General features: G+C 40.0%; 1 protein-coding gene across 3 annotated transcripts in view; it reads right to left on the bottom strand.

Annotated features, from left to right (window-relative positions):
- Window positions 1-23,606, bottom strand: part of Prkg1 (protein kinase, cGMP-dependent, type I) — a 1,308,883-nt gene that overhangs the window by 20,330 nt on the left and 1,264,947 nt on the right. For all 3 annotated transcript variants that reach the window (XM_004623947.2, XM_004623946.2, XM_023723235.1), the window contains exons 10-12: window positions 19,803-19,899; window positions 2,715-2,854; window positions 1,405-1,494 (exon numbers count right to left, since the gene is read on the bottom strand). In XM_004623947.2, coding sequence (XP_004624004.1) covers window positions 1,405-1,494; window positions 2,715-2,854; window positions 19,803-19,899 — 327 coding nt within the window. The remainder of the gene's footprint in view (window positions 1-1,404; window positions 1,495-2,714; window positions 2,855-19,802; window positions 19,900-23,606) is intronic.

The following is a 23,606-nucleotide window of genomic DNA, read 5'->3' as shown; positions in this document are numbered from 1 at the left end:
AAAAGGAAAAGAAAAATAGTACTCCATTAGGGTAATAGAATATAATATACTGAAAATGCATCCATTTGATATATGTAAAGTCACTGAAGGAAACGAGCCAAAAAAGTATATCATACAATGATATGACAGGACCATAAGAACACCAGAGGGAATGAAACTTTAAATCAAGAAATAGGAAGAGTTCCTTGTTCGCACTCTGAGATATCTACAAAGTAACAAATGCCATACATAGCATGGTCTGGGGGAGCCTCAGGGCCATCTTTAGCCAGGTTTCAAAAGATCTTGCCAGTGCAGGGACTAGCAGGAATAAGAAAAAGCAGATGGTCTGACGGTGAGTGCTCAGAGAACAGGGACGACTTCTGTATGATCAGTGGATCATTCACAGGAAATGACCAGAAGATTACTTACAGGTAAATAGAATTGTGATCTTTTTTTTAAAAAGATCAGTTGGTATAGTAATAATCTCCTGACATTTTATAAAGTAATTTCATAAAAAAGTTATTTTTATAAGTATGAGATGGAGAATTAAGAAGTAATGATTTTGCATAATAAGAAAAAAAGCAGTGGCCAGAGTTCGATTCTGGGCCTGCTGTGCTGCCCCCCCGCCCCCAGGGCACGCTGAGATGGCAACTGAGACTGCGTGTGGTGGCCCGCGCCTGTAATCCCAGCACTTGGGAGACTGAAAACAGGAGGATCACCAAAAGTCTGATCTGTGTAGTGAGACCCTGTAGACCCTGTACTAAAATACAAGGAGGAGGAGGAGGAAGAGGAGGAGGAGAGAAAAGAAAGAACGATAGAAAGAAAAAAAGAAAAAAACTTAGCACTCCCAAGACAAGATTTACTCATTCTGGATGGGAAAAGGTAGATCTAAATCAGATTTTTTTTATATGAAATATGGCAAGTAAACTTTTCCATTAAAGCAGAAAAGAACTAAAGAGCTGGATGACAGGCTGTGTTGATTTTGAAAGCAAACAAAAGTGAAAAGTAGGAAGGGAATTACTTTGAAAAATATTCTCAGTGTCAAGAAAGGTGGACTGCCCATCTGAAAACTAAGTGGATCAAAGAAACTCCTAAGGAGCCCTTGCTGTAAATCTAAAATAGCCATCACTCTCTTCAACTTAAGTCACACCCCTGACATCCAGGAAAAATTCAGAATGTATTTAATCTGAATCTAACATTCATGAACCACAGCTGTATATATAATTTCTCACATACCATGTTTTATGTGTGATTGCAAATTTTGTTCATATAATGGGGGAGCCTTATGTTTATGTTATATTTCAAAATATAAGAATACGCAACATCACAAAATTATTTATCCTTTATAATAATGGACTCTTCTTATAGACTGTCAAAGACAATTGTGTTTTTAGAGACAGCGTAGAAATTTTGTAAATGTCCTACCTATCCCTGAGAATGGTCCAGAGTTCTCCACCTAGGCAAGCTTCCATCAACATATACAAATATTTGCTGTCCTTAAACGTTCTGTATAACCTGTGAAGTACAAACAAGAAAACAAAGGTATGAAAACTATTGCTTTAAAAGCATGTAACATTTAAGCATAATTGTAAATACTTATATGTATTACATATAAGTAATACATATAATTGTAATACTTATGGGGTACAACAGAATGTTTTGATGCATATACATATAGTATTTCATATTCAAAAGAGGTATTTAGCATATGTATCACCTCATATATTTATGGTACAAAGTCACGGCTAAGTAGAATAAATTCTGGTGTTCTATTATGTAATAAAGCCAATTATAGTTAATCACATTGTAGTGAATTAGTCAAAGTTGCTAAAACAGGGAACTTTATAAGTTATCACAAATCACAAATATTTCTGAGTGCTGGATTAGAGTGTCTTGATTTGGTGTACACTAAATTTTTTTTGGTTGTTATGAGAAAGGGTCTTTTTATACAGTGAGGTTGAAGTCAATGTGTTATCCACACAGGCCTTGAACTCTTGCACCCAACTCCTGACTACTGGGATTCCAGCCATGTAGTACCACAGCCAGTGGTAGTACACAAAATTTGGAAGAATGAAAGAGTAATTCTACAAAGAGGGAAGACAAGCCAGTTGAGTACAACTTCCATTCCACAGAGGGTTCACATCTTGCTTGAAATGGATTAATCTAAGTGGTCACGGACAGGGGCTCTGGAGATTCTTTCAGTTCCAATTTGGCTAATGTTTCAAGCATGGATTCTTAAGCAGCACTTGTTAGTGGTAAACACGGTGTGTACATAGATATGAAGTAGATTAAGTTTTGCTACATGTAGATGCACATGAATTTCATATGCTATTTCCTTATTTTTATGTTGTATTTTCTCTAAGTGCTAAGTACAAAAGCGACATCAGCCTATGAAAAGCTCCCCATTATCCTCTCAGTGTTCTCAAAATACTGAGGTGAAAGGATCAGCTACGGTTTTGTTTTAAAAATTTTTTTAGAATACAGAATATATATATTTTTAAGCACTGTCTGTCTACGTAGTGCTATAGGTAACAGGTTCAAAATGGAGTGTGAGAAATAGATGCCTCCTTTGGAAAAACATTCTTTTTAAAATGTTAGATGCTCTTAAAAAGTAAGGTAGGCTCCAACTTTAATTCTGTAATCACAACACTCAAGTGTCTTAGTGAACGGGCAGGACGTGTGGCCAGCGGCAGGCGCCAGCCGGCCGGTCACCCTGAGGGCGCGGGCGGCCTCACCTCACGATGAAGTCGGAGTGAGCCCCCTGCATGATATGCTTCTCGGAGCGAATGTGCTCCTGCTGTCTCGTGTCCACGATGTGACGTTTCTTGAGAATTTTCATAGCAAACGTCTTCGATTCTTCACTTTTCAACTGGACCTTGAAGGAAAGCAGGAGGGACGCATGAGGCAAGGCATCTAGATTTAGTGTAATCGAGAGCATTGCTATCCTGGGACTGACAGGTACATGGGGCACGTAGAGGAAGCCTAACTAAGCCCAAATCACAGATGCCGAAACCCTTGCTAGAGCCATAGCGCTGGGTGCCCTGGAACGCTCGTGTGGTTCCAGCAGCGGGGAGGCTGAGGCAGCAGAAACGCTGCAGCTGCAGGCCCGCCGCGGGCGACGCAGTAAGTCCCAGGCCAGCCTCAACTGGGAGAAAGGCTCTGTCTCAAAACAAAGCAAAGCCAACAACAATAAAATACCTCACTACTCAAAACCACTGCACATCATCATTCCACTGCATCAGAGATTTAACTAATGAGACTCCCACTGGATTATTTTTTTGTCCACATGGACTAGAAGAAAGAATATATATGATTGTTCTTAATGATACTGTTTCTTAATTATACGTCATATAACATATTTGAGCATATTTTACAGGTTTTTTTTCCTTCTGGGTCTTTATACTCTACCTCTTTACCACTAAATCACAAATCAATTACTGACCCTTGGGGCTGGGGAGATGGCTCAGTAGAATAAGCGCATGCCTGGCAAGCACAAGGGCCTGAGTTTAATTCCCGGCTCCGCAAAAAAAAAAAAAAGAAAAGAAATCACTGCCCTTTGCCTCTGATGAACTGTTGATGTACATACTGTACTGTTATTCCTTTTGCTTTTTCTACCTCTCAATCTCTTCCCCTTCCTCCAGTTGAAGAAAAAAAACATATAACACAATTTCCTCCAAGAGATTCTAAACAGTGTTTTCCTCTAACATGTGCGATGAATAATAGACTTTGCTCTCAGGCACTCCTCTGTCCTTATGATAACTGGAGAGTGCTAAGCTGAGCCTTAAAGTCCCCAAGATGCCATGACTCTGTGGCAGCCCGCACAGCTTGCAGCGGCTCTGGGGGAGGCTGGGTCCTCTGCGGGCTGTATTTCACCTAAGCTGCTGTGTTTCTTTTACAAGGAATTGGAACAAGGTGACTTGTAAGGAAGGGAAAGCATGTAATGGAAAATCACCCAGTAGCCATATAAGGGAGCTACCAAGGGTTCCTGAGCAGCACTTATGAAAACTTTGGAGAAATAACATGACAAGCTCCTGCTTTTCAGCTGAAGTACAGCTCTCCTCTCTCTGGTTATGAATTATTTAGGGCTTCATCTATAGGATTAGCAAAGCTCTCAGGTGTTTTCTTCATGCATACACATACACACTGAATTCAGTCTGAGGGGACGTTAATGTAGCCAGTTCCTTAGAAGCAAGCATGAGGACACTTCAAATAATGAAGGAGCTCCAGTTTGCTGTCACCCTGTATAACTCTGTATGACAGGTTAGAGGGAAAAATGGAAATCTGAAATGTCTCTAACTGCTAAAGGCCCTCTACTGGGCCCGTGAAAGTCTTGTTGTTTTTTTTTTTTTTTTTCTTTTGTAGCAACTCTTTAGGATGACAGGTTAGTATAATGCCAATGCATTCTGCTGTAGTTCAGAATGAAACACAAAATGGGGAAACTTCTAAAGGAAATATGGATGGAGAGGGAGGATGACGTGAAAAGTGAGCTGCTGGAGGCTGACAATTTGGAAGAGAAGTCACCTTTCCCCTCCAGAGTTATACCTGGGGGGCTGGGGATTTGGTTCAGCAGTAGAATGCTTGCCTAGCAAGCTGGAAGCTCTGGGTTCAGTCGTTGGTACCAAAAAACAAAAAATAAACCTCCCCTAAAAAGCAATTCAGCAGAGTTACACCCAGTTGAACAATGGAGGACTGTTTTGCAGAACAAATGCCTAATGTAAAACTTATTCCACTTACTGATGACAGACTTTGCAAATGTGTGTAAGGGGTGTGGAAAGGGTTCACCTTTTGTGGTCATAGGTCTGGACTTGAGCTCTGACTCTGTACCATTCCTCTCAAACTCTTGGAGCAGTTTTCTAACTGCCTTGAGCCTTCTTGCCAAGGACAATACCAGATACTGCACAGAGCTATTCATTCTTAATCTTAAAAAAATTTAAAAATCTTTTATTTATTTGTGATAGGATCTCCCTATGCAGCTGGGACTTGTAGTGAGCCTCCTGTCTCAGCCTCCACAGTGCTGGGACTACATGTGTGCACCATCACACGAGTTTTTGGTGGCTGGGATGGCGTGCCTTGAGTTCAGGGGCCAGAACCAGGGATTGAACTCAGGTCCCCGGGCTTGACAGGCAAGCACTTATTCTGCTGAGCCATCTCCCCAGCCCTGCTTGCACTCTTGCCCTGCTCAGCAAATCTGCACCGAATAGGACAGATCAAATATTGCTCTTCATAATGATCCTCTTTCAGAAAAGCAAAGATTCATGTTCAGGTCATTTGGACATAAACTATTCCCAGAATAGGATATTTTTCTTCTGCTGAATATAAAACAAATTAAAATACAATGATTGTTCCTTTACAAATCAAGAGTTTAATGGGATCTGATAAATGCAGGCTCTCTGTGGAAAAGCTGAGCCTTGTGTTTATTCCCTTGATTTCAATTTCACTAACACCAGGTATGAGATGGAAAGAACCAGGTAAAGTGTGTGGCCATTTTCTCGGGCACTTACCTTGACCTCAATGTGGAGTCAGGGACTTGGGGCACCTGACTTATCAGGAATTTGAGGCCCTGCACTGGTTGAGTCTTAGGAGGAGAAAGTAAGGAAGGGGTAGGAAGAAAGGGATGACAAGAGGCAGATACAGGTAGCATGCAAAGTAGAGAAAGGCTACAGGGATTGTTTGAGGCCCTCTCTCTCTGTATTGCAAAAACTCCACTGCCTTTTTTGAATATAGCTTTTACACAAGATCTCCATTTGCAGTTTAAATTGGATGCCAGCAGACTCTCAGAACCCAGCTTCCTAACCAGGAAATCAGAGCATGCGGAGATGGCTGGGGTGAGCCAGCACTGTCGGGTAGCCTGTACTGATACAAGCAATTCTCTGGAGAAAGCCCAGTGTGCTCCCAGAGATCTGCTGGGAAACCGACAACTTCCTGAACACTGCTAAGGATGGACAACTGAACAACATTTGCACCACAGAAAAAGCTGGGAAAAAGTCTAAATGTCCAGTAGTAGGACCTTGGACAATTAAATTATTATGTCTATGCAATACAATTTTAAAAATTATAGGTTAGAATTACAATTAACATTTTGGAAAAATAACCCATATATATGATATCCATACCATATGTATATGTTATTATATACATGTGATATATATGGTACTCATCACTAGAGTACATTTTATTATACCCTAAATAGTGTATGTATGTGTTAGATATGTGTATATTTAATTGCATGGATATCTAAAGTGAACCAATGAGTTAGAAGTTAATCAATATATTAAGAATGGTTTTCCTTCAGGGAGTATTAGTTTTTTTATTTCTTTTTAGCTTTTCAATTACTTAACATTACATTAGTCACATCTCTTACATTTATGTATTTATGTATTATGTATTTATGTATGTATTTATTTATTTATTTATTTATTTATTTATTTATTTATTGTGGCCTGCTCATCCTGCCCTGGGGACAGGACCTGCGTGGCATGTGGTGCCAGGGATCAAACCACAGTTTCTGCACTTGCCTAAGTTTGCCTAAGCAGGTGCTTTAGAGTGCTGAGCTATCTCGCCAGCCCAGCTATCTCACCAGCCCTCACATCTCTCACTTTTATAAGTAAAAATAAAACTAGTTATAGAAAACATTTTTAAAGTACTTGTTAATTTTTAATAGCTATTTATTATAGTATGACTTCTGAAAAAGACTTTCAATTCTGTTAGACATCCATGAATATAGCAGTCTTAACACAACATGGAAAATTAATCAACTTTTGTGCTAAACCACACTGTTCATTTTTCTAAAAGACTTTCTATCATTTACTTTTTTCACGATGAGCTCTCAGATTAAGATATAGCACTATATATACATATATTACATATTTGGTATAGGGTCTCACTGCATATTTGGACTCATAATGATCCTCCTGTTCTCAGCCTTACCTATAACAATTTGCAAAGTGGGTAAAACTTAGTTTGCCTTTTGTTTTTCTGTTTGCCAGATTAGTTAAATTGAATCCAGTTGTGCTAATTTGAAATGATGATGATTTTTATTATTCTGCATTTGGTCCCCTAAAGATATAAAATTAAAGTGTGGGTAGAGGTCAGCGAGGAGGGGAAAGCACACCCTTCTTACTCCTCTTGCCCTGGAATACCTTCCAGTCCAGCGGCTTAGCATGTTTGCCGGGTTCGTCTTCCTTCACAGACTATCCTGACATCTTTGGTGCACAGTGCAGGGCACTGGGGGAGGGTGTGACCTGAGTTACATTGGACTTGCTTTAGTTGAAGCTCAGCTTTTATTGGCTCATGATCTCAAACAAGTTCTTCGAACTACCTGTTTGGCTGTTTCCTGTCTTTTCATTCTGGAAGAATATTCATGGGATAATTATGAAGTTGAAACGACAGAGCCTTTTGTCTGGAATACAGTTAGTATTCATCGACTGTTCAGTGAATACCAACTGCTCCTTTTCTTACCCACTTCTTAGTTTAATGGTCTCATCAGGCCTAAGTACTTTCCTCACAATATGCATCATGACAGGCTGAACATCCCTTTGTCCCACCCCCATCTGCACTTCAGTTCAAGTCAGTGCCACCGTAAGGTCAAGCTGAAGAACACCTAGGATTGATAACATTTATACCACAGTGATTTGACTCTCAAAATTTCTACAAAGTTTACATGAAAATTCTAATGCTTAACATCTTCATTTCATCTTATAAAGATAGCACTATGTGCTATATGAGGTTAGAAGTGTTCAAAGTTTTATTTATAGTCAAATGTGCCTCCAGTGTAAAGCCTTATGTTGACAGTTGATTGAGCGTATACTTGCACAAAGTGAGTGTCAAGACGGGAGATTGTAGCTTAGGTTTTGACAAGTTGTAACAGACTCCAGCTGATGGCAAAGTGATATGGACTTAAAAATGAAAGGCAAATGTCACCAGTGTTGGAAGAGCTTGTAAGACACATCTGGTGGTGGTCTTTAAACCCCTGCCTAATTTTCTGTCTGGTTGAGACAGTACCTTCAAAGCTTTGTCAGCTACTTTACCTGATTCTTTGCCTCCCCTGGAAGCAAGGTTAAAACTGCCTCAGTAGTACTGCCCATGAACTTGTCCATATCGTGTACATGTATTCATCTATCTGACCTTGAAGAGTTTTCATGGTCCATTTTGCACTATAGATATTATTTTGGGAGAAAATTATCCCCAAACTACATTGTCATTATAATGATTTCTTCAATTCAAAGCCTAAACTTTTGATACTATATGTCTCATCATTATGTTAAAATCCTACATAATTCCAATGACACTTCCACAAGGTATGAGAAAGGATGAACCCTTCACCCCGTCACTCAGATGATGTAATACGTAGTGCAATAGCCATGTGGTAGAGAGCTTAGGAAATCGGAGTTCTTCCACTAAATGTCTTTCCCACAACAAGGGGATCCCCTCATCTTCATCTCACAGGGCTGAAGCCACTTCACTGAAAAGAGGAACCGAGCTCTTATATCTAAGGACCTGTCACAGTTACTAGAAGTTGTAATGTATCTATCATTTCACATAACAAGCAATTTTATAACATGTTAATTATATTTACCTTTATGAAAATAGTCAGAAAGGCTATCTTAGATGGAATGCAACACAGGAAAATGGGGAAACATCTTAACGACACAAACTTAGCCTGAGAAAATGTGTCCAGTTTACTTTGGACACACGGCTATCACTTCTTGGCCATTTGGCTAAGATCGAGTGAACATACAACCAACTCAAGTTCACAGATCCTGCGTTTCTATTGGGAGGTGGAGTTTCTATTTTTTCTGTTGCTCAATCCACACACACAGAGGACGAGTTTCTCTTGTATACCGCTGACTCATACACAACATGACATTGAGTCAAAAAACAAAGTTTTCCTCAGAACAAGCAGAAAGCCCTGAAGACATGAAGGAATCAAGGGAGGGCCACAACTGTCATGGACACATGAATAAAAATGGAAAATGTTTTCTGCACACAGAATTTTCAACAAGTAATCTGACAGAGCAAAATATAATAAATCCACTTCTGTATGTTTGTTGCTCTGTCACCTGGGAGGAAAAGGCTTTGTAAGTAGTCTATAAATAATTTGCAATGGCCTGTGATTTAAGTAAACTGTATTTAAAACAAATTAAGATAACTGAAGAATTTTTAGATGTTCTAGAGTGAAAAGGAAAGGGCAAGAGTAGACTGGTTCAAACGAGTCTCCAGTTTGAACAAAAGGCAAATAATCAAGAGGCGGGCTCTCTTCCTTCCACCCCTGTCTTCCTTACTGCCATTCAACTTAACCCTTCATCTAAAATGTCAAAACTCTCAACTGCTGTGTAAATGGCCTTCAGACAAGGTCTGTTCTACAACTGTAACAGGAAATAGCAGGAAATAGTTATTAAATTCCAACTCAGCAAAGCAAGTAAAGCTATTCTTATTGAAATGATAGTTTTTTGTTTTACGTAAAGACATTTAACTTTCAATTCAGAGTTAGAAACATGCTTTCTCACTCTTATTTAAATAATAAGTAGAGTTGAGCTATTTCACAGAAATCACTTCTCTTGATTTGAAAGAATATGCATGTTTCCTCAAAAAAGAATTCGTATTTATTTTTATTCAAAGGCTATCTATTTTGAGTGTATTAATTGAAGATTGCGGAAATGTAAAACTTACAAATTATTACTTAAATATAAAATTTCTATTCCATAATATCTATGCTAAATTAATTTAATTTTAATAATTATTAAAACTGAGGCTTATATTCACTTTAAATTAGCTTTCCCTTGACAAATAATCAGATATTTTCCCTTATACAACATTTTAATTCCTATGTGCAATCTCACATACATAAAAATATAATTATATTCATCCGTTTTAAAAACTTGCTTTAATTGAGGACCTGAATATCTCACTTAATTGAATTTATTCTAACACTTATGCATGCTTTTAAACTAAAACTTCACCAGAGTGGAACTGAGTATCAGATATTGATATTTCCATTTCTCTTATTTATTGACTTGGAAGGTTTAAAACAAGATGAAACAAAGCAGAGAATCACATATTGCAAAATTCAAGTCTCATTCTGACACAGGCTGACTATCTCAGGAAGTCTTTGCATTTTAGTCATAATTTTGAGATATAGGGCATAGTTTCACAAATTTTAACTTACATACTAGAAGCATTTTGATCAGTTATTGATAATCACATCTTAATTTATTCACCTTGGCATCTCAAACTTTACTCTTGCTGGTAATTTTTAAAACAGTATAACTTCTTCCTCCATCCTATTTTTATATTTCAAAATGTTATAAAATTTTAAAGACATAAATTTATTTCAAGTGTAGTTAGATAATTTAAATCAGTTCTACTAGTATTTATCGTTTTGGATTTGTGTTTGCCAATCTACAAAAATGGTCACATTAAACACTGGGACTGTTCTGTCCCTGAGGCTGTACCCTCTACCGCTACGTTGGTGATGGGACTGTGGCCCCAACTCGTCTCCCTCCCTTATTAGGGTTCCTCCTGGGTACCAAGTGTCCCCCAATCCTACAGTGAACTGCAAAGCAATTTGCTGGCGCAAAGGGCTAAGAACCAAGTTAGTTCCCACAAAGTTGGCCTAAGAAAGCTCCACCACTCGTAGCTCCGAGTTCAAGGCAGTGCATGCCTATACCACTACTGGGGGATAGATTCATGAGGGGCGAAGTATGACTTGGTAATATATTTAATGTACATAATTGATGAATTGGGATGAATCACTCAGATTTACCTGTTTCACATTTTTCCACAAGCCAAGATTAGACCCTTTAATTTCATGTAAAGGATGCATCTATTTTCTTCCTTACTAATGTATGCAAGGAAACTGTTATCTCGTGGAGTGTGATCTTTCGTATAAAGTGTTCTCACAAAAATCCCAGGGATATGGATTACAACTTGGCACCAGCTATACTGTCTTAGTCAGAAGAGAAATTCTGTTGTTTATTTCTGGGAGCAGTACACACTAAGAATAGCCCAGCGAGTCACCTTATGGAGCATTCTTGCATTTCGTGGCTGAGTTTGTGTTTGTACATTCTCCGTAACCTGACCTCCAAACACCTAGTTCTTACTGAAAGTGGTATCTCTTTTAAGGCTATAACACAGCTGTCCTCCTTGGAGCAGCTATCTAATGTTGTTTCTCGCAGCTTCCTCACCCAACTTCGCTTGAGTCTGGTCACTTGTTTTGGTGTCCTGTGACACTATGTGGCCTTGTATGTTGTAACCTTTCCCTGGAGTGGCTTCTTCCCATCTGTTCACTTAAATCCCAACCAGTTCTCTATCCATGACTGCAGTACTGCCTGTCCACTGAGGTCCTCCTCCAACCCCTCAGCTCCAGATGATCTTGGTCCCACCAGCGTGTGGAGAACGTTCTCATAATTTAGGAGGTAATCTGCTATTTAAGGATTGTGCTTATCACTTTTCAAATCTGTTAATCTTATGTCTTTAAGAGAAGGCAGGATTTCCTTGAGGGCTAGAGGCACATCTGGCATTTTTCTTGCTCATGAAGACAATTGGGGGATTTCCCATTTCTTTCGGGAGTAGATGCTATACACATATTTTTATGATTACTGTATGTTTTCAATGCATAACTGCCCTCATCTTGGGTAGTTCTCTCTCTCTCTCTCTCTCTCTCTCTCTCTCTCTCTCTCTCTCTCTCTCACACACACACACACACACACCCCACCCTGACCATTCTTACCACCCTGCAGTCTTTCTTCCCTTATCCCCTTCTCTTCTCTACAGAATCTGTCCCCAAGGCTCCTATCATCTCTTTTATTCTACACTTTTCTTTTGATGAGTGTGATCTACTAGACTTAAATGTAAGACGCACTCACAAGCAGAGTGCCCATGCTCAGAGAAACAAGGCATGCCAATTTTGATTTTTAAACCATTTATACTTTGCATCTCTCATATTAAAGAAACCATACAATATTTACTTTTCTGTGTCTGACTTCTTTCACACATCATTTTGGTTCTGAGATCTATTTATCATCCTACAAATGACTTGAGCTTGCATTTCTATGGTTGAGAAGTCCTCCACTGGGTATATCTACTCCATTTGGAGGGCCCTCTGATCTGTTGATGGGCTGAAAGGTCATTTCCAAATTTAGCTACTGCGAGTTGTGCCACTCTTTGTATAACTGTAATGTTGTGGTTCTGGCTCCTTTGGGATGCTACCCATAAATTTACCAGGTTAAAAAAAATGCCACAGAAAACAAAAAGGTGCATATGACCTAATGATTATCTTCTTTGTGTAGTTTATTACTAATTACCTTAATCCTCCAAGACAGACTGACAGTGCTTTCTAGATTAGAGTGATTTTTTCTGAATCACATGGAGATTTAGAAGAGGAACTGTTCATATATTATCTTATGGCAGGATACTAATTTCAAATACTTTAATAAAAATATGCATTTGGATAGATTGGCATCTAAAATTCCTACAGATTCACAGCCTATGAAAGGGAGTGACAGTTCTCTAAGTGGTTTTTCTTATCATCTAACTAGTATAGCAATTATCACTGTAAAAGGAATACACGCTCTATGTTAACAAGATGAGGTAAGGCATTGTCTTGCTTTATTTTCATCTGCCCAAGTATGGAGAGGGAAACTTTACTACTGTAATTTATTCTTACAAACTCACTTATGGTTACTTCAGAGGCTGCAATATATTGTCACTGTACCAACCACTGACCAATTAGTGTTTATTAACTTGGACCTTGATTGCTACCTAGATTCTGACTTACTTTCTTAGAAATCAAAATTTTGAATCTCAACTGCTCATTTAAAGAAGACACATAAGATGCAAAGTTACAGAGTAACATACCAGGCAAAGTACAGCTGGAGAACAGAGCATGTTCCAATGACCCAAACTCTGTTTCTGAGCAGTGGCAAGCCTCCTTCCCTCTAGTTCCAGGGGACTCAAGGCTTTGGGCTGCGGGGTTTCCCCTGCTGCCGCGCTCTGCTGCGTAAACCTCTGTGGGCATAAAAAGCAAATGCTCCGCTGCAATCCCACAGCTATTCTATTTCATTGCTGTGCGCAGCTTGGCAGGAAGATGGTCCTAAAATGTTTTTATCTTACACAAGGTTTCCCTCTGGAGTCGAACACTTTGTCCCTTTCCACGATGAAGGAAAGGCTTCACTGAGTGATGGGTTTATCACATCATTTTTCACGTAATCACCTCTCAGTCTCTGACTTTCGTTCATGTGGTTTGCATAACCCTTCAGCCTGCTTCTCCGTGGAGCTCAGAGCCCAGGTTGCAGCGCGAGGTGCTGGGAGAGGGGTACGGATGCTTGAGGTCCCGTGCGCTGGCTCTGTCACACACACGTGGCGGTGGGAGCGCCGGGAAGTTCCTGCAATGTGCGACCACACTGCCCTCTCTATGGCAGTCCAACTGCAGGATCCGCGATGGTAACTGGATTCCCAGAAAGCGTGAGTAGGCCCAGTAGCCTGCTCTTATGCCAAATTGGGGTGCTAGGGTTTAAGAAGGCTGCGCAGCCACTGGGTCTGCTGCAGCAGCAGGCCTATAAAGCGATTTCCCATTGAGAGGTCAGAGGAGGGGACTTTACAATTCAGAAGAGAAATGGACAAATAAACTCAGACGACTTCAGGAGCATAGAGGTTCAGTGTGGGAAAGATTAAAAACTCTTTTCTGTCTCCTCTCATGGGGCAGTAGAAAATAAAGAGCCTCAGCACTTTGGGAAAATTTAATAGATGCCATCACGGAAGGTCACTTTTGAAAACCTCAGGCTTTAACTTACATTGGAAAAATGCTGGTCCTCTCAGTGTTTGACCTACCAATGGGAAGGCAAGGAAGAAAATCATCCAATTCCCTTCCTTTCCTATGGGTGTAACTGAAAGTGATGTATGAAGGTAGCTGTCATCGGCATCATTTAGTAATAAAAGCTAATCCTTACTGCCACACAAATAACAACACTGACCACACACTGACCTACGGCGATGTGTGAGGCACTGTTTGAGAAACTTTAATCCTGTTCATCTTTGCCTCCTGGTGAGGCACATGGCCTACGATTATTCTCATTTTACAAAATGAGGCTAAGAAGGTTTAGCAAGTGACTACATTCACTCAGTCGGTAAAATCCACATCCCTGAGTCTAATTCCAGAGCGCCAGCTTTTCCCTCCCCTATTGCTGTGTCTGTTTTTTTATTCCCCCACATACAATTTGCCACTGAAATGGCACCCACAAGTGCCTTAGAGCAGGGGAAGTCTCTGAGGTTTTGACCTAAATAGAGGAGCACACGAGACCACCAGGCCCTCTACGGAGTGTTTATATTTACGTCTAGTCTTTCAATTCTAGAACAATCTTTTCTCAGCCTAAATCTACATGTGACATTGATATAACACTTACCTGATTTCATGGTTGTAAGAATCTAAATATTTTTTAGAAGTCATAAAGACCAAAAAATTAGTTCTGTGCAGTAACAATAATTGTTTTGATGACTACAGAGACATGGACCACTTATGCATACTCTTCTTGACATTTTTTTTCTGTGATACACGGATCATACTGTGTTTTTCACCTAGGGTAGCTATCAGACAGAATTACATATTGGCTGTGAAGCAACTTACAGATTATAAAGTAGGCATCAAATAAAAGGCCATTTTTAATATGAAAGTAATATTACTTATTAAAAAACATTTGTTCCTGGTGTCACTTCATTTTGCCAGCCATGAGCCATAGTATATTAGTTATCTACACTGAGGCCTTACCTCTCCATCTGCCTTCCACATGCCACCCACCTCGCTTCCAGAACATCTCACCTCTCCACGCCCAGAGCCTGGGCTACTTGAGCTTTGCTAGGGCTTGTCTTCTCTGTTTGTGGTTTTTCTGAGTACATCAGATTATAGACTATGATTTCCTAGAGCCAAGAGCCATTTTCTACTAAATCATTTATTACCACAAAGATATGCAAGGAATGGTCTAAACATATGTTAAATTAAATTTTTTGAACTTGCAAAGTAAAAGACACATGGGGTAGGTGTGTTTGAAGTAAGTGGGTTTTAATTGGCCGAAGTAGCTCAGCTGGGAGAGCATTAGAGTGAAGTAAGTGGGTTTTGTGCAGGACGCAAGTCAATTGGTCTTTTACTATAATAGTTTTCTTTCTTTTGGTGGGGGAAGGGTCTACAGAGTGTTCAGGGTCTCACTACTAGATTGGACTTGTAGGGATCTGCCTGTTTACAGCCTCCCAAGAGCTGGGATTACAGGAGTGTGCCACCACGCCCAGTCTCAATTGTTGTCTGAGCTTGCCCTGGGGGCCTGGGGATCGAACCCCTGGCCCTTGTGTCTGCTTGCAGGTGCTTTAATCTGCTGAGCTATTTGGCCAGCCCTATAATAGATTTTTTAATTTATATGTCCACTATAGCCTTTGATTTCCCCCATATAGTAACTGATTAAGAAAAAAAAAATCTAATCCAAAAAGACAGATTATGTCTCTCACCTATTTGCTCCTATATTTTATTGAAGTATGGTTTTCTAGTATGGGGACCATTTGTATTCCTGAGTAAATAGATTCAGTATCTAATATTTATATCAACTACCACTTAGCAATGCCAGATTAAAAACAAATCTGTTTCTGATTTGTACAACTCCTCCGGGCCAGAGAAAAGTAAATTGGGAATCTGAAGTAACGGGACTCATGTTCACTTATGATTTGGAGAACTAATCTCCTTAGTTTGCACTCATCCCTTGCCAATTAAGAGGATTACCTGGGTTGGAACACTGGTGAGTAAATTTTATTTATACTTTTTTTTTTTTTAAAGAGAGTCATGGGTTTTGTTTGTTTTCTTGCAAGTAGTGATAGAATGTGGCCTTCTGGAGGCTGTTCTGTAAATCGGTTTTATTGAAGCCCATTCTTAAGGGCCGACCAGATAGCTCAGAGGACTAAAGCTCCTGCTTAGGCAGAGCGCCAGGACTGGGGGTTTGCTCCACGGGGTCCCATGCTGGCCCGGCCCCTGGGGCGCGCTGAGACAGCAACTGAGACGGCCCATATAGTGGCACTCGCCTGTAATCCCAGGGCTTGGGAGGCTGAAAACAGGAGAACCACTACGAGTCTGATCTGTATAGACCTTGTACTAAATACATAAAAAAAAAAAATGAATAAATAAATGAAAGTATCATTTAAAAAATAAAATAAAAATAACACCATGTAATATTGATAAAATTATTTTGCATGTGTCATTCTCACAGAGGAGTGACAATGTCTGTAGTGACACCAGAATGTGGCTCTCCATCCACCTCCTATGCATGGTACCAACACTACTGTGAAGATGTAGCTCTCTGTGATGACAACTGTGCATAAAATTGCAATCAAATATCAAGGTCTGTCTCTCAAATTTAGCGTCACTGAGTGTTATGGCTTGTGTATAGTATCCCCCCAAAGCCTCATACACTCTTGGGGCAGCTACTGGAGTTTGTGAATGATTGCTGTGGGTGTGGATGCTGTACCTACCCCAGGCAGATAATTTGCACTTCAGTGTAAGGAGGGAAGAGAAGCTAGCTGCTTGAGCTGCTGCTACCCCTCCCTTTGCATTCTTGCTCCTTGCCACCGCCAAGAAAGGTTGCCCTCTGCCGTGTGCCACTCTGCTTTGGAGCCAGCTGACTATGGACTGAAACCTCCATAGCTAAATAAACCTTTCCTTCCTTCATTTTGAGTGTCAGGTATTTGTCCCAGCAATAAGAGAAGAATGACCAGGATACTGAGTAAATTCAAGAAATAAAAAGGCATCGAGAATGAGCTATCTGGCCGGTCCCTCAGGCTACCTACTGAGTGATATGACTGGGCAATCGCAAGTGATAGCAAGTGAATAGCAAGTGATAAGAACGGGGGCAAAGTGCATTACAGTGCTGCTGGTCAGGGAGGTGCCAGGCTGCCCAAACACTGCAGATAACCTGGAGGCTCTGCTTTCCTTCCGGCATGCGGTGGCGTGGGACAGATGAACAGAGCTGAGTCCACAAGCTAAGGTGATGGGTTTTTCTCCTGCAAAGGTCATATCTCATGACCTGTGAAGGGCTCATCAGTCAGCAGAATTACCTAAAGTTTGCAAAATGGACTAGATTTCCAAAGTTAACTTTTCTTTGCGATTTGGTTTTCATGACTTTATAAACATTTGTGTAAAATACTAGAATATAGTACTCGTGATGCAAAAGTGGGCCAAATTGTTTATTATTTCTTCCAGTGGAGATTATATATAAAAATAAATAAACATATATATGTATATATACAGGTTCTATATAAAAATATACAGATCATATATATACACACAACATATGTATACATATATATGTATACATGTGACAAAGATTACACACCACCATGCACTCACGCATTTTGTCTTTTAGCTGCATTCATTTGGTGTGTGCAGTACTAAGGCCTGAACCCAAGACTGCCATCTAGCCAAGTGGCATTACCTTTTACACTATTAAACTTGCCCTAATTTTCTGGCTAGTTGTTTGTGCCTCTCGTATATTTTTTATAGAATGTTCTGCAAGTTTTGCTCCATCAACTTGGCACTTAATTGTTCATCTTGAAGTGTTTGCAGTTATTGCAAGTTGTTTTCAATATTGCTGATGTTTTCAGTATTTCAGAAATCCTAAATAATTCCTATGTGTCGCATAGCCTCGTGGGTAACTTGAAATTATCAGTTCTCTTGAAGTTCACAAAGTTGTAAATGTTGGTTTCTTATTGTTGTTAACCAAAGCACTAATTTTATTGTGCATAGCCTTTAAAAATTTTACATATCTATCTATTTATTTATTTTAATGTATTTAGTACAGGGTCTATAGGGTCTCACTACACAAATTGGACTCCTAGTGATCCTGCCTGTTTTTCAGCTTCCCAAATGCTGGGATTACAGATGGGTGGCACCATGCCCAGTCTCAGTTTGGGTCTCAGAGGACCCCAGGGGTGGGACTGGCACACCACTCTGGGGATTAAACCCCAGCCACTGCACTCTGCCTAAGCAGGGGCTTTAATCTGCTGAGCTATCTGGTCAGCTTTAAATGTTTAAGAAACTGTAACAAATAATTCCTAAACTAATCTTTTGGGGATTCTGTCCTCTATACTGCTTAATCCATAGAGGAGCTTAGATAGATATAATATATAATATATAATATATATTAGTTTATATACATAATTATGTAGATGAATACCGTATGAACTATAACTTTCATGTTAAAAGGTTATACTCTATCTTGTGTTTGTATGTCCCAATACTTCCAGAGTAAAGCTGTTCAGATGTTGTCGATAAATCTTTTTCAGCGCTACAAATAATTATAACTCACCACAAAGTTCTTAAAAAATAAATGTGAAACTGCATTAAATGGCATAATTCGTAAAATTAAAAGTTTTGTAGAACTTTATTTGATTTTTAGTTCCATAATTTAAAATACTCAGAATCTAAGAGGCGTACTATTGACTATCAAATCGAAAGCATAGCATTAATATAGTATCTTACAATCACTGGCAAAGAAAGTAAAATGCAAATTTAAGGGAACATCTCATGGCTTTAGAATTTTCATTGAGTGAGTGAGTGAGTGAGTGAGTGAGTGAGTGACTGACTGACTGATATTAGGGATTTAACTCAAAGGCACTCTACTGCCGAGCTATATCCCCAGACTTAAATTTCATTTTAATTTTAATTTTCAGGACAAGTCTCACTGAGTTGCTTAACTTGGTCTTGAACTTCCATTCTCGTCTCAGCTCCCCAAGTGGCGGGGACAGCCTGCACATGCCACCACCCCTGCCTCAGATCTTCTTAGGAATTTTTAAGTAGATCACTTTTTTTTTTTTTTTTTTTTTTTTGCCTGTCACTGTCAAAAGTCCCCACTGCGGCACAAATACACTAACAGCAGAAGTAGCTTTGGGCCGTAGCACACTTCACGGAACGGGACTCCGCCTCCCGATGGCAACAGTAGCCTTTCGCGGAGCTGGACGCAGGCTCGGGAGTTCCTAACACGCTGTACTGGTGTCTGATGTCAGGGACTCCTCTGCATCTGCAGAGACGGGAACGCACTGGCTTTCAGGAACGGGGTGTGTTTCCACAGACCCATGCAATGCTGCAGACTCAGTCACCAGAACATTTGTGTCTGATTTTTGGAGCAACGCATCCGTTTTAAATTTCTATTTAAAACAAATGCAAATCAGCGTGCGCCTTCCTGGCATCTATACCACATTCATGAAATACGTGCAATGTATGAATTTGTATAAGAATGACTTCATCTTCTTCCATAGGTAGCTGTATATGTAACATGAAATAAATTCTATAAAATACTCCTTGTTACTATAATGTGGCTTCCCGTCACTACAGCAGTCCAGCGAATACTGTGCCATTTATTTCATATTTCTATATCCCGGTCTTCTCTCTGTATTTAAATTTAAATTATTATTTAAATTATTATGACAGGTTAAAGAATAATTAATAATTAAGTTAGTGAGCACTGCTCCTAACTGAATAAATACAGATTAGACACTATCAACCGTATGAAGTGTTCTTCATGCCTCTCCATTACATAATGTGTTTACCTTTCACTTACTATGAAAAGGTTTTCTGAAAAGTAATTTTGTGCTTACGTTATTTTTAGTGTGCAGGTGGCATAGCATAGCCCACAGTGTCGCACACGTGGACACGCCTGGGTGAGGACATCTGGGGAATATTTAGGGTCAACAGTAATCAACGAAAAAGACAACAAAGAGAAAAGAGAGAAGCTTCACACTAGGAGAAGAAATAAAGAAGATGCAGTTTCTCAAAATCAATTCAAGAGCAGCGCACCTACCAGTTCTACTCGTCCAAAGCCTCCAACTCCAAGGGTGTCGATGATGTTGAAATCCGAGAGCTTCAGGTTGGCAAAGAACGCAGCTTCAGCTTCGTATCTGGATTTTTTGATGCGAAAAAATGGAAATTTCTTAGAGGTGCAAATACGAGTACTGCGTACATCTGTACCGGAATGACACGACTGTGCAACAGGGTTTACCTGCTTCGCTTCCATTCTGCTGTTAGAGTCTCTGTTTTCTCACATTCCTAATATTTTTTTTTTGGTCCCACTTGTGCAGAATAACATAGATTTGCAATTGTTTTTCAAAGTAGAAAAATACAAAGTACCCACTGCCAGCCAGCCAAGGGACTGATAAATCCAGTTATCAGGTCACTGTTACATCTTGGTGTTTTCCTACATGTCTTCTTGTGAGCACCGATTGTTTGAGTTGCTGTTTTTTGGGTTCTGTTTTGGTTTATGGTTTTGCTTTGGCCGTTCAGATTTTGGATGGCAGTTTCTCATTAGGTTCCCTTATCCACAGGCTGGCAGTGTCTCCTAGAAACATTTATTAAAAGTGACACAATCGCAGAGGTCTCCGGAGCCAAAGCACAGCCAAGTTTTATGAAAACAGATCCGAAAAGCTGAGGGCTGATCTGCAAATGTCTGCAGTGGATGGTTTCAGGAGCATGTTCATATTCTTAAAGGGTGTCTTCCTTTCGTATGTGTTTACCCACTGATGCAGCCGGCACGTTCAGCCAGCGATCCCAGGGCCTCTGAGTTTGCCAGTTTCTTATATGAGTGGGAGAAGCCTGGGCTAGTGTTCCCAACAGCCTAGGCACACATGCAAATTTGACACATGTGAGTGGCCAAAATAAGCTTCTCCTGATGAGACAAGGGAGCAGGAGCAGCTTAAAATATCTCCTGGTTAAAGGCCCTGCTATTTTTAGAAAGGGCAGGAAGGCATAAAGATGAAGCTGATCTTCCCCCTCGCTGAAGCCAGGTCAGGGAGCAGCTCAGCTGTCTCAAACCTGAAGTGTTTAGATAGCTCTACACAGCCCGAGGCCTTCAGCATGACAGTGTGTGAGTTGGTAATGCATTATGCATAAATGTGATGACCGTAATCTTCATGTAACACAACCACGCCACCTGTAGGTGTCCGCTTCAAAACAGAATTGGTGTGGTCATGTTCGGTGCTAAGCTACGCGACATTTTAGCTATTTCATACAGTCAAACACAAGTGGTCCCTCTACCTGGGAGCAAGGAAAGTGAAAGTGAGATTTCATCCTTGAATTTGCAACTACTGTTCTCACGTTTAGCAGGTTAGTTGTGAACTGACTCCTAAGAAGGCTAAAGAATGAGTTTCTGTATTGGCTCGATATGTTAAGTCAACTCCTTTTGGTAAAGTTCTATAAACAAAGCCTGTCAGGCCTAATGGTGTTAGGAGACTTCTCTCCGTAACTACAAATTCAAGCGATCGACATGGTTCAGGAACTAGTTTGCTACGCTGGACTATCAGCAGCAAATGTACATTTCTGACATTCCAACTTGCTTGCAGACTGCTTTTGGAAAATTAAAACTCCATCCAATTTAAAGGTCCATTTGCAGAGCAGACTCCAACAGGTGCTTTAAAAAGACATCTGTTGGGATCAGACCCAGGCAGTTTATATGTAGTCAAGTATTTCATGGTAGTCCAGAAAAGCAAACACTTAAATCATCTTTTTTTTTTAAATGTATTTGGTACAAGGTCTCACTATGTAGCTGGGACTCATAGTGATCCTCCTCTTTTCAGCCTTCCCAGTGCTGAGATTACTAGTGTGCGCCACCACACACTGTCTCTGTGACTGGCTCAGTGCACCTAAGGGTGGGGCCAGCTTGGCATGTAGTACCAGGAATCGAACCCAGTCCCTGAGTGCCTAGGAAGGCACTTAGTCCACTGAGCTATCTCACAAGCCTATCTTTTTTTTTTAATAAAGAGTTTTCTTTTTCTTAAAAAAATTATTTATTTACTTATTTATTTATTTATTTGGAAAAGGGTCTCACTATACAGCTCAGGCTCATAGTGATCCTCCTGTCTCAGCCTCCTCAGCCCTGGAATAGTAGGTGCGTGACACCATGCCCAGTTCCCAGGCCAGTAGAGCACAGGGCAGGGGATTGAACCCAGGTCCTTACATTTGACATGTAGGTGCTTAGACTGCTGAGCTATCTCCCCAGCCCACTTTCATTTTACGTTGAGCTTCTAAAATATTTTACAGGGCCAGCCAAATAGCTCAGCAGATTTAATCACCTGCAAGCAGGTGCAGGGGCCAGGGGTCCAATCCCCAGGCCTGATGTGCCAGCCCCGTCCCCGGGGCACACTGAGATGGTGATTGAGACTAGACGTGGTGGTGCGTGCCTGTAATTCCAGCTCTTAGGAGGCTGTAAGCAGGCAGATCACTACGGGTCTGATCTAGTAGTGAGACCCTGAACACCCTGTAAACCCTTGCCTAAAATACAAAAAAATAAAATTGAATACAATATTTTGCAATTACATATTTAAGCTGAGATATTAATCACTAGTTTCATAAGTATCAACTCAGAATGAAAAGAGAGCCTTAATAAATATAATAGGCACACTGTAACTGGATTCGGGCTCCTTATCTCAGCTTTGAATTTTTAAGACATCAATTGCCTATCAATGAATTGATAACATCTTTTTAATCAAAATAAAACATGATTTAGGAAGTTGCTTGGAAAACGGTATCTCTTAAGACTTCAGTAAAATGACTTGTCCCTCTCTATGCAAGTACTGTACAGATTCATCATGATAGCATTGTTAAATAATAACTTCCAAATTTGCTGAGACTTAGAAATCTTGGGTAAAAAGAGGGTAAATGCAAACTAGTTGTATATTATTTGGTATATATGAAGTATGGTGTTATAGCTTTTCAATATTCCCCAAAACTATTGTGTTTGAGCCATTTATTTATTTATTTATTATTTATTTATTTATTTATTTATTTATTTATTTAATACAGTAGTCTTGCTACACAGCTCAGACTCATAGTGATCCTCCTGTCTCAGCCTCCCCAGCCCTGGGATGACAGGCATGCACCACCATGCCTGATTTCAGTAGCAGGCTCGGCACAGAGCCAGAGCGTCATGTGGTACGGGGGATTGAACTCTGGTCCTTGAGCTTGCCAGACAGGTGCTTAGACTCCAGAGCTATCTCCCCAGCTCCACGAGCCTTTTAAATGAAGCTGGAAGCACACCTACACGAGCTGAGTCATTTCCACCCTTTGAGACAGGGGGAATCACTATGAGCCTGAGCTGTATAGTAAGACCCTTTTCCAAATAAATAAATAAATAAATAAATAAATAAATAATTTTTTTAAAAAGCAAAAAGAAAAGGAAAACTTTTTATTAAAAAAGTGGAAGTGTCACAGCTACCCAAGCTACCCAAGCTACCCAAGCTCTTTGAGAAACCCTGGGCATGATTGAGCCTTACTACAGACTGAGTAAATCAAAAATTTCCTGGAGGCTGTGCTTTGTATTTTCTTAAAGATCCTGGGTGGTCCTGATGCACAAAAGTGTGCAGAACCTGAGTTCTAAATGCTCTCTCAGCTCCAGAAGTTCCAAAGACCATGCAGAAATTTTAGGACGGATTCAAAGGAGCCAGGGAGACAGTGAATTGAGGAAGGCAGAGTCTCACAGAAAGGTTTGGGGATCTCATTCAATTGATCTTTATTCCTGCTGGTCCTAGAATCACAGGAATGAATGACAGTTCTTTCATGACTAAAAGCAAAAAAAAAAAAAAAAAAAAAAAAAAAAAAAAGTTGCTTAAAAATA

This window comes from Octodon degus, unplaced genomic scaffold (genome assembly GCF_000260255.1).
Source record: "Octodon degus isolate 3935 unplaced genomic scaffold, OctDeg1.0 scaffold00005, whole genome shotgun sequence".
Taxonomy (NCBI): Eukaryota; Metazoa; Chordata; class Mammalia; order Rodentia; family Octodontidae; genus Octodon; species Octodon degus.
This window is presented reverse-complemented; position numbering and strand designations above follow the sequence as displayed.